This window comes from Channa argus, chromosome 23, assembly GCF_033026475.1.
Source record: "Channa argus isolate prfri chromosome 23, Channa argus male v1.0, whole genome shotgun sequence".
Taxonomy (NCBI): domain Eukaryota; kingdom Metazoa; phylum Chordata; class Actinopteri; order Anabantiformes; family Channidae; genus Channa; species Channa argus.
In genome coordinates, this window is record NC_090219.1 from 4,150,950 (window position 1) to 4,163,289 (window position 12,340).

A 12,340-nucleotide genomic window follows, 5' to 3' on the forward strand; every position below is an offset into this window, starting at 1 on the left:
GTGAACCCTGCAGCTAACCCAACAAGCTGGGCCCATCTAAACAGAGTAAGAGCTGGTTGCTTATATTCCCTTTCCAGAAGTGAGCCTAGGACAAATTAGCTGCTTGATAATCATTTGCTGTGCCAGAGTCTTGTTCCAGATTGTATCGCCTAATGGTTGCTCAGGCAAAAAAAACTTCCTCTGTACTGTCATTAAAATGGCTTTTTAGTAAGTTTCTGCTTAGACACTGGCAGCTGAGACAACACACAATACATAAAAATAAAATATAATGGAAATTTACATACCTGATTGTTTGGTTTATTGTCTGGATTATTTTTTACCTTTTTGCTAGTAATCCCTAATGTGACACAATAACAACTAGTCAATAAACGTTACAGCCACATATCTTTGACGCGAGACAAGCACAACACTGGTTCCTCATCAGCACTATCCCCACTTGGCTCTCAAAAGTAACATTAGACAGGACAGGTCTGAAATTAAGCATCGTGACTGAGGCGAACTTGGAAACATTGGGTGAACCCTGCTGAGACTGAGGGCTGAGAATTTAGCTACAGCCACCCTGGATCTCACATCTTGAGCTTGGCTGGGGCTGAGAGGCACTCACATAGCAAGAATCTACAGCACTACCCGGCATAAATAACACTTCCTGATAATCCCACAGAGGTAATACACTCACTACTTTTTTAGTATCAAGATCACAGTTTTGTGACATAGAAATTAAAAATGCTAAACTTGAATCTTTCATTTTTTTCCACACATAATTAGATTACATTTTGTCTAAACTGCTTTTTTTTTACACCGTAGTAGTCTCAAACATTGGGCACATAAGCCTGGATAAGTTAATATAATGTGAGTATGAAGACAAGTAACAGCTAATGAGATCAGAGAAGGAGAGAAAAATGTGGTGTATGTGTGGAAAACTCTTGAGATATGCCAATTAGAAACACTGTGAGCTGTCTAGTACAGTATTTTCACAGTCTCTTCAGCTGTGGAGTGTATCCTCTGAACAACACAGCAGAACGACATTAAAACACACCGGAGTGTTTCACTCATCTGCAGCAGTGCAGTGTTTCACTTGCTACATAGACACACACCTGTTGCTGAGGACGGGGGTTCGGCTAATTTGCGCTAGTACTCGTTTGATGTCAGAACAAGTGGGAACATTAGTCATACAGACTTCAGTTTTTTTGGCTGGCTGCTTTGGCTTCTTTGTAGTTTGAGTAATGTCAGCGCAGGTCATTCATCTTCAGTGATGAACATCTGATTAAAATGCAAAGTGGTTATTTTGCTCAAAACGGGGATTCAAAGCAAAAGAGATGCACAGTTTCTGTTTCATACCGAAAATATTCATTAATATGTGTCTGCCCTATTGTCACTGACACAAACATGAAGTGTGGAATCACAGTATTAATATCTCCTCAATGAAATGACAGACTACTGCTGTAACGTTTTGAGGAGTTAATTGATGTCTAGTCTTGCTGTCAAAGAAAGACAAGTAAACAGAAAGACTGGGTGTTGAGCAGGATTCAAGTCCAGTACAGACTGGTGCCGTGTTGACTATCACAGTGAGAGGGTGAAGGATGGGAATATATTTGGTTTCATTTAATTTAATTTTATGCCTTGTAGTTCTCCACATTTCCCTCAAAACCATATTTCCGTAGGTTGTTCTGTTGATCTGCTTCATTTAACAATGTTAGTTTAGTTGTTTTATTTGTTATTGGTGATTTCCATTGTTTTTTAAAGAAACCACATTTCTGATACTAAATTACCTACAGTAAACTAATTTTATGGGCCATTGTTACTACTTTAAAGCCACTATGTGGAATTGTAGTTTTCCTGGACTACTTGGTTCAGGTAGGAAATTACCTAGTAGCTATTTCTGGTACTGTACTGTATATAAGTAATATACATTTGAATGAAGCTGAGAGCTGATCTCAAAAATATCATTGGTAGAAAGTAATCACATTCTATGTACTGTATTCACTCAAGGACTCTAAGTACAGTTTTGAGGTACTAGTACTTTACCTGAGAATATTATGAAGATTTCAGAGAAATCACTCATTTACATTTATTTAAGAGCTATAGTTAGTAGATACTTTATTTAATATTACTTTATTTTAAAACATTCAAAACCCTTAAAAAAACCATCTATGCGACGTCTATGTGTAATTTGTTAGAATAACTGTTCAAGGTCCAAAAGTTTAAATTATTCAATATTCCACCTGGAAACTGCAGAGATTAGAGAAAAGTGTGGACAAAGAATAAACATTTGTGTACAGTAGCAGAACTTTGCTTTTTTCCTTTCCCTCTTCCATAATCATGCCAGGATCAGGACCCTTAAATATATATCTGAAGACCTTTTCCAAGGCCTGAACCCAAGGTTGGGAGCCACTGAGTTGAGCCATTAGCCTTGTTGTATCATAAGCTCTACACTGATGTACAGATGTGTCAGTGTTAATTGAATAATATATTAATGATACAACAATGTGAGAGGCTGTTTTCCTGTAGAACAAGTATTTTTCTTTACTTTATATACATTTTTCTGATAACACTGCATATTTTTGTCTTCATTAAGCAGGTTTTGAATGAAGGCCATTCACTTTTAAGATATACAGATTACATTGTGGTATTCCTACTTTTACTTTGCTAAAGGATCTGAATATTCCCATTGTGGCCTGACACCTGCAGCAATACATCAGGTCCTTACTTACCACAGTGCCTTTTTTCTAATTACCACTGGGTACTAAAACCAGAAATGTTCGAATTCTGCACATAGTGGCTTTAAAATCATTTACCCTGTTCACTATTACCCTCATTCCTACCTTAATTTTCAAGTACTTGGGAAAGAAACAGAAATTAAAAAAACTACTACAAGGCTCCTCATCGCTGAGAACACCATGTTATCAATGGTTTGACCCTCTATCTATTAAACACAATCAATACATTAAAGTATCTGCTACCTTATGAAAACATTGACTGCTACCAGGCTGCGTAGACACCAGCCTGCCTCCTGCACTCTTGTGTTGCTACAAACACGGGAATTGTGGAAATCGGTTTTCAGCTACACACCAATCCAAGCAATGTGATTCCAAACCTCTCCATTCAACTGATCCCCTCCTCTCCTGAGCTACGCTTGTGTCAGCGATGTGGAAATCAAAGCAGTCCTAAATAGACAGTCCTAAAAACAACTGAGACAGAGAGGTAGAAACTAAAATCTGTTTTGTGTCTGTACAACAATGTAAGCTCAATAATCACCAGTGCTTTGTGTATGCAGGGTAATAAACCAGCTAAGATAATGAATACCAAAAGGGCGAACATGCTTTAAGCTAGGTGGGCTTAAATAAGAACTCCTTTGTTATAGCAGATATATAGTATGTGATCTCAGTGGGTGTGTGTGCCACTTCTGTAATGCACAGGGCAATTTTCAAGTACACGTCACTGTAAGCTTCGTACACAACGTCCTGTGTCAAATCTTAATTGATCAATGACTAAGCGTCCTCTGAATAATCAGTTTTTGCTGTTTTGTGTTGTGTTTGTTGATGTTTTTAATTCGTTTTTTATTCACTCAAAGATCGAATCTAAGTGGTCGATTTATTTGTGCGCACTGTGTGTACTGTGTGTGTCTGTAGCCACCAGAGTGCGAGCATATACCTGGTAACATAAAACTATAAGGGAGGAAAAAGGGGCCTCATTCTTACAGATTGTCACAGAAAAACACAGGTAAAGATGACACTTTTTCAGTTTTTGTTAGTTTTTTCTGAAATGTTTTAAGAAGTTGTGTTGGCTCCCATGTGCCTCAGTTCCAGGTCCAAAGTATTTGGCTGGTGTTGGCCCGTCTTCTTCCTCCTCTTCCCTGCTACCAGCTACATCGCCCTGTCCCTCTGTCCCTGCCCCATAACACCTGTTCCATCCAACAGGGACAGAGGTGTAACAGGTGCATGTGTGTGTGGCCCCACTGCTGACCAGTCAGTGCTTTTCTTTGTTTTGATACCTTTTGTTTTTTGAGAGCGCAGCAGTGGGGCGAATCTCTAACTTTTCCTGGCCTACTGTCAGCCAGGTGACAGTAAGGAGGGGTGGGGGGGGGCAGGGTTATGTCTCCTCCTTGTCGGGTTTGTTGACTGGTTTTCCGCCATTCATGACCACTGGTTCGCTGGTTGTGCTTTTGGAAGGCGGGCCCCCGGCGAGTTTAGGCAACGCCTCCCCTACGTCATGCAAAGAAGGCTCTCGGTACATTGCAACTATAAGGATGGAGGACGGAAATAAAAAGTTGTCATTAAATCAGATTAAACTATAAGAGAGACTACAATTAAGCAGTTTTCTACATTAAAGCAAAATGTAGACTAAAGCAGCAACAACAAAAAAAGACAAATTCAAGTTTAAAACATATAAATTAAATCCTACTGTGTGGACTGACAGAATGTTACCTTCTATAGGTTTAGGCAGGAAGTGAGCAGCAGGTTTGGTCTTTTTGACCCTGTTGCCCTTCATGACCTGTCCCTCTTTGTTGAGGCCCAGAAACCAGGCCCTGCCCGACTCTTTCTGTCTGTATAGCATAGAGCTGTAAATCACATAGTAGTTCTCAAACACCGACTCCTTGAACTTACACTCTGCTGTAAAAAGTTCCTGAGGAGACAGACAAACACATAAATAAATTAGCAGATTCATAGGACACTGTGACCTATGAAGTGACAACAGAAATAACATACAGACCTACATTTTATATGAATACCATTATGAGTAAATGTAAATTAGGCAGCATATTTACAAATATGGCTCAGAGATCCATGATTGGTCAGCCATTCACATTATTGGGGCAATATCCCCTCACATGAAACTATAGGGATTTCTTTGGTCTGACATCTGATATGAAAAATAATGAAGCCATATTGGACAGCCAGAGACAAGGAGGAGCAGCACAACACTTGCTGAATGTTGTATAGCCTTGTCATTATTCACCCCACAACTAAACACATGAAAGAGAAGACTGATTCTGGTGACACAAAGCCCCAAAGATCTCACATCCCACTCACATCAACACAGCAGGTATGTGTCAAAACTACTTTCCATGGGTGCTGCTGCCTCCAGCGGAGCATATTTCAGCACAGAAACAAGGTGTCATTCTTACTGGGTGAAAAAACCCTCTCTCTATGGTGTCCACTTTGACTAATGAGTCACAGCAAGTAAACAAGCAAGTTGTTCTTGTGAAGAGGTCAGAATCCAGGCAGTTTCAGAAGTAAGGCTCTAAAATTTCCAATTACATCTGGACAAACCTCAATTTCTCAGACAATATAGGCTAATATACTGTAAATCTAAAAGCTAAGGTGATAGGAGTTTTTCATTGTTTGGTTATGGCCTTCTTTTGTGGTGTGAATGCAGCATAGTGTCATCCTGAATAGAAGGGTTTTATGTTGGGGCTGCAGCTAATAATGATACTATTATATCATATTATTTTAAATTAATTAACTAATTATTTAGTGAATAAAATAGACAATAATAAATCTCAAGGTTCACTAACCCAGTGCAGAAGCTGTCAGCACTGCAGATCCAACAGAAGAGTTTCTTTAGTGTGTTTTTTTTACAGGCAATTCATTACTGATAGCTCTTAGTAATTAGATTAACAATAAGCACTGTGGATACATTGGACTAAAGGCAGTACACTAAAAAAACAGTGACCATTATATCACAAAGAATATTTGGAAATATATAAAAGCAACACCAACATGATCATAGTAAAATGCAGACAGCCAAATACTGTACACACAGTAGCAATATTTATAGAGATACAAAAAATTAAAACTGGTCTTCACTAATCACAGAATGAGGTTCCTAACAATAAAAAAATTGTTGAAAATGGAACACGTTGAAAACAGAACTTGAAGTTGTTATGTCAGAAGTTGTTATGTCAAACAAGGCAGCAAACAGTTGCTGTCCACATTCCAAATACACAGATCAACGTTTCTGTAAATGTAACAAATTAGAGGACTTTATCAATTACTCTCTAGCTGCTTTCCTTGCTAACTAGTTTCTAACTTTATTTATTTATTTTACATAATTTATTTTATGTTTCCCTGTATGAAAAACGTTTTCCTGCCTTGGGGAACCTTTTTCATCAAACACAAATTATATTTTAAGGGGCTTGATACAATAACAATAATATACACATTTTCTCATTGTGACATCTAATTGAAAAACTGCTCCTCATATGGCTGAGGAGGCTCCTGCCAAACCAAACGATCACACTCAAAGCCCCAGAATGGGAAGTGTTTGTCTAGACTGTCTCTTATTGGTTGTCATGGGCCTCTTGCCAAAGCCAAAGACGCATTGTCATTCAGCTCAGGTCTGTCGGTCCGAGTCTCATAGCAACATGAGGAAGAGAGGCGACACTGTAGCCGTGGCAACCAACCAGCACTGAGAGGGAGGGGTCAGTGGGTGGGTGGGCATGTGTGTGTTGGGGAGGGGGGGTTGCAAGACCAAGTGAGAGAGAAAAACACACACAAACACACATACACATATATCTACACACACACAAACACTGGTAATTTACCATGTAATGTGGTATATCACATGCACTACCACATCCACTCGTGCTAACATAGGAAGACATTTATTGAAGGTAGGGCTGGTTGGTACTAGTACGCAGCTGTGGGGAATCAGACACAGGCACACACACAAACACACTCTTATGGCTCGAGGGAATGAATGGAGGGAGGTGCAGGGGGGCTTGCTGGGATATGAAATGTGACTAAATGATTGGTTGGCAACAAAACAAGACAGGTGATAATGAATGAATGCTCTATTTATTGCCAATGTCAGTCATACACAAATCAAATCTTCTCCTTTGATTACCATGACTTGATTTATATTAAAAATGAGATTGTTCTCTGTAGAGATTAATATTTTTCATCACTGGATTAAATTGAGTTATAATATATATTTAGTCTTGACCTGCACCCAGATCCATTATTCATTTGTTAAAGAGGACGATCTTTTCTGGTGCGTGGAGAGTAATGCCAGACACTTATTAATGTCGGTCAGTAAGGTCATACATCATTTAATTGTGCTTTTAAAAGGAAAGATGCTTGATGTCTCATCTGATGCAGCAACAGTTATTCTTGGCTGAATTCAGAAGGAAGAAATGAACTTTAAGAATGACTTCAGATGAAAACCTCACAGATGTACAGGTGAGTCATTTTAACAGCACTGCCTGCCTGAATGTGCTTCTGTCGTCATTCCTAAATAGCTATGTTCACAAGCTGCCCACAGACAGAAGACAGGGAGAAAACATGAATGAAAGAGACAGAGGGTGGTGGTGAAGGTGGTGGTGGTGTGATGTTGGGGGGAATTGGGACATGAAGAAGAGGGGAGCAAATAAATCACTCAGTGAAGAGGACGACGCCTTCTGATTGGAAAAACAGCAGGGGATTTTCTCTCTCTCTTTATTCTGTTATCTTTGCATTTCTCTGATCACTCCCTGTCCACGCACACATATTTCTCCGGGCTTTGCAAAGATTTAGTGGATGTGAACACACTGCACACATGCATTGTTATCTTTTGAATGACATATACACGTACATGTTTGCATGTAGCTTGCAGGCAGCTGCAATCAGACTAAGAAGAGCCCATTAACATATTTAAACAACCTGCTTTAAAGGAGGCTAAATTGATACAGGGAGCACTTATTCTTTCTTCCATTAAAGATCTAAAAATAAGAAATTCAAAACCAACGTGGGATAAGCACTCAACTCTTCGCACAGCACATGGCAGCACTAATAACAAAACTTGGCAACTAGCTGGCCAGTGGTATGACAGCTTGACAGCAGGCCACTGGGAGCTTCCCAGTAGATGCACATTCACAGTACGATAATAAACTCTTCTGAATAATTACTGTTCAAGTATATTTTCTTTGCCCTTTTGTAATTTACCAAAGTGAAACAATCAGGAGCATTTGTTGATGAAGGGAACTCAAAGAGTGGCATAAAATATATGCTGAGGAGGGGCAAAGTGTTCTTACTTCAAATTCTGACTCTACAGCTGCACAAACTAAAAGTTGGCTGATTTTTCCTCATAATAACTGAAATACCACATGGAGAGCACAAGGTCAGCTTGGGATGCTTCTCCTACATGTTTTTAATGTTGGTGGAGAGTGTTGACAGTGAACTCCACAATAATCTCAAACCAGAGCTATATGAATAAATGTGAACACCACAACAACTGTGGGGCAGCTCTTCTATCCATAGACAAGTTTAACATTGGGGCTACTGTATTGCCATACACAAGTATAATTTAGTTGAGGTCATAAAATATGACTTGACCAAGGCTGTTCCTTTAAACTGTATGTGTACCTCACATGTAACAGCCAACAAAGCTGCAAACATTTCCCAGAAATATGTCATTTCTCATGGCCTTCAGAGCAACCTGCATACCTCGTCTTTTGTTTGGGTAAAAAGTTGTTTTAAAAATAAAAGTTCTTTAAAAAAATATTATTCAGATGTGGGCTGCCATATGACCCCAAGTGGCAAGACTGGATTATATCTAATATATTGTATATTAACTTGTTTTTTTTCACTCACTATATACATTTTTTGTGAGTTTTACTGGTAAAACTCTTTAGAAGCACATAACCTATTCGAGGACTTTTTTGATCTGCCATTGGCACTATTGAGAGTTTATTAAAATTGAAATACAAGACTAACATCTCCCTTAGTTTGTTTCACGCTTTATTTATTCAGGGGAAATTCAAGAGGCCACCTCTCTTATCCAGGAACACCCTGCTCAACTTTCCAGTGTTGCATATATTCCCATATGGAAGCTGCTCAATAAATCCCAATTTGACCTGCTAACCTCTGAGTAGCTCCACTATATCCTGTACCATAATTCTACTTTGCCCTATAATATGACAGACGAGAAAAACTTAACACAGAGGTTCTTTTCAGATAGACATTCAGAGTTGTTAAGATAAATGCTGTTCTTCTTGGTCAGACAAATGTCAATTTGTTTGTTAAAATATCATTTGATACTTGGTTAGCATTTCTTCTGCTAATATTAATCCTATATTGCAGCTGCAACGCTTAAAAAATATTGAGTCATGCTAAACAACCTTGGTGTGACAGTGAATTTTCTTCAGTGCTGGCAGAGCCACATAGAAATGTCTGAGATTGCAGGTAACAGCTAAAATTTTAGGTTTAACGGTTATTAACATGCAGCTCATGTTATTAAAAACACCTGGTTGTCACTATTTTCTTTTCATTATAAGCAAGAAATTGTCAACTGTGCCTTAGTTTATCATCAGATCAAAATATTTTTTATGGATTTTATTAATACATTGCAACATGGCACAAGTTATTATTAGTAATTTTAAATTACTATTCATTTGGAATTATTATTTCAACCATATTTAGTGAAAAGAGAACAGAGTGTGACTTAGTTTCGTTTTTCATTTGGTTACAACTACATACAAAAATTGTTTAATTTATATAAATCACAGCTTTGCGGTCTCATTACAAATATATGCAAAGACATATTGTTCCGATTTCTTCCCTCTCATTTAAAAGTAAGAGTGCAGTTGCTCTACTTGTAAGATTACTTAATTTGACTAAGCTCAACAAAGGTTGTTTTTTTTTTCCTAATCTGTATGTATATGTGTGAGTGTCTGTTTGTGTGCGCTGCTCAGTGAGTGGGTGTGTTTGTTTCCAACACCAGTTATTATCACAGCACTAATTACCCATGGGAATTGTGGGTAAACAAATCATTTTAAAGAAAAGAAGCCCACAGAGAAGAAGACAGAGGAGGAGTGGAAAGAAAAGTGAAGGAACATGGAAACAAAAGAGGAAAGAGCATGGTTAGAGAAGGCATATGAAAGGATGTCGTCCAGCTGAGATGCAGAGAATCAAGCATAAATCTGACTCACTCTTGTCGTGTCCATGGAACATCACAGGGCTCCAAAACCACTTCTGACCTGCACATAATGGATTAATCCAGTTTCTCCATTATGAAAATGTGCAGCTATTAATTAGATCTGGTGTGCTGGAGCTGTGGCAACAGCTCACTGTTCAGGTGCTCCTTGGAGACTGGTTGGGAAACGAATGCTGTAATGTATGAGGAGAAATCTTCAGCAAAATATTTAAACTTTATGTTGATATCTGGTAAAATATAGCCTTTGTTTATTAGTCCAAGATGGTCGACAAATGAATCGATACCATCAAAGTTTGTCATTGAAAATATCTAAGTTTATGGGTTTTCTGCATTTGAACAAAGAGGGTGACCGTAATTTACTGGACTAACATTAAAAAAGGGTTTTATATAATGGCTGAAACATCCCCAGAGAACAATAGTCTTGTCCAAACATTCAAACCCACTATTTGAGTTTGATGTCTGTCCTGCGGTACTTCAATGCCATATTTTGCAGTGTGCCATCTTTAAAGAGGCTCCACAGGCCACTAATTCATTTGCTAGTCACCAGAAAGTGTGTGAATCTGTATGTGTTTGTGTCATGATTTTCATTGCTAACATTTATTCCCTCTGCCACTACTCTTCCCTCTCATCTTTCTGGAAGTACCAACTGTGTTATAAATGGAAATACAAGCCCACATGCGCCACACACACCCAAACGCACAAACACCCACACAAACACACACACACAAAAACACACACATAGTTGAACGAATAAACTGCTGTGGTTTACAAACATGAGTAGGTGAAAAAGAAATAGAAGGGCAAATGCACAAGGAGGAGCAAGTTCTCTTTGCAGTTATAAAAAAATTTAATTAATGATGAGTTGGTTATCACAAATACTTTGATGCTTGTTTAATTTTTTTAAGCCAGCCAAGACAAAAAATTAGCTCAGTGGAACATAAAAACTAGTAATAGTAGACAATTCTGATTTAAAGCATTTATCTATTGTATGCTATATAATTATATTTTTCATTTGATTTAAACTCTTGTGTACTATGTCTGTGACTGTCTGAAGTGTTTCTTCTTGTCTGTTTGAATTTTACATAACCTGTGACAAAATCTCTTATCTTATTCTTGCTCCAAGTTTACTAAGCCTACATGAAGATGATAGTTATAGATCGTAAAAAATCAGGTTTAAAAAGTAAGATGTTTACTGTTTTCTGATTTCTGAACCAAAGTAAATTAAAAGTTAGTTATGTGAGTTTATAGTTTATGGTAGAAACACACATTGTTCTTACGGTACAGTACTACAGGTCTCTATAGTACAGTACAGTATAGTACACCCTTTAAGACCAGATACCTGGTCTTAAAGGGTGGAAGGCAGGGAGAGGACATAAAGTATCAGCAAAAAATCAAGAAGAGCAAAAACAGGATGAAAGAGATGGATGGAGATTTGAATTGAATTGATGTTGTTTGGGCTCCCAGGACCTCTCCAGCAGACAGAATGGGGCTCTAACTGTCTGACTCACAGGAGCTGGCATGAAGGAGTACATTTCCATTTCTAATCTTGGCTGGTGGACAGTCAGCACAATTCAGATTTCAAAAACAAGCATATTTTGAAATGCCACTGCTGTACAAAAACTTAAATTATGATCTAGAAACATCTCATAACCACAATGCTGCATAAACTGTTCAATTCATATGTACTGTACAGATAGTATTATAGTATGCTTCAAATATTGTTGGTGGTATCTTTGGAGAATTATGGTGCATCGGTTATTCTAAACAGTAACTTTAAGATTATTTTATCTCTAACATGACACTATCCTTATTTTTCCCACTTTAGGTAGTAGGACAATTAGCATAATACTAGGTTTTTTGTCCTTTAGTACGTTACTGACAATATGCAATGATTTAACTGAAAAAGTCAATTTCATCTTTTACTTCTCAACTAACACCTACAGCTACCCAACAACCCCGGCACACCCACCCACACAGACACACAAACACACACACACATCAAACCAATGTGCAGATTAGACACACTTTTGTGGAGGAACACACTTACATTGCTCCTAGACTCATTCACACACAAACACACACCAAGTCCCAAACTCATCAGCACTTTTTTTCCACTTTCCCCAGCATGCTCCATAATTATCACATAGCAGCTCATTGCACACTGTGCCATCTGTTAGATGCACACACACACGGTCAAACCCAGACGTACACACACACACAAATACACCAAATGTACGTACATGCACAACCCCACACAGCCAGATGCTTAGAATCTAGGATTAATAAGACAGTCCTACCACGTATAACTAAGTTTGCAGCATATCATTAACAATTTATATAAGAAGATAAGGAATCTCATAGAAGGCAGAGCAACATAATTTAAGACCTACACCCTTTTGTAATAAGCTTTGTTGCATGGAGAAAGCAC

At 38.2% G+C, this 12,340-nt stretch overlaps 1 protein-coding gene across 2 annotated transcripts in view; it reads right to left on the reverse strand.

Annotated features, from left to right (window-relative positions):
* Positions 1-289: 289 nt before the first annotated feature.
* LOC137108704 (fibroblast growth factor 14-like) overlaps positions 290-12,340 on the reverse strand; it is a 51,632-nt gene continuing 39,581 nt past the window's right edge. For both annotated transcript variants that reach the window (XM_067493625.1, XM_067493626.1), the window contains exons 4-5: positions 4,425-4,623; positions 290-4,238 (exon numbers count right to left, since the gene is read on the reverse strand). In XM_067493625.1, the coding sequence (XP_067349726.1) occupies positions 4,090-4,238; positions 4,425-4,623 (348 nt within the window). In that variant the 3' untranslated portion in view covers positions 290-4,089. The remainder of the gene's footprint in view (positions 4,239-4,424; positions 4,624-12,340) is intronic.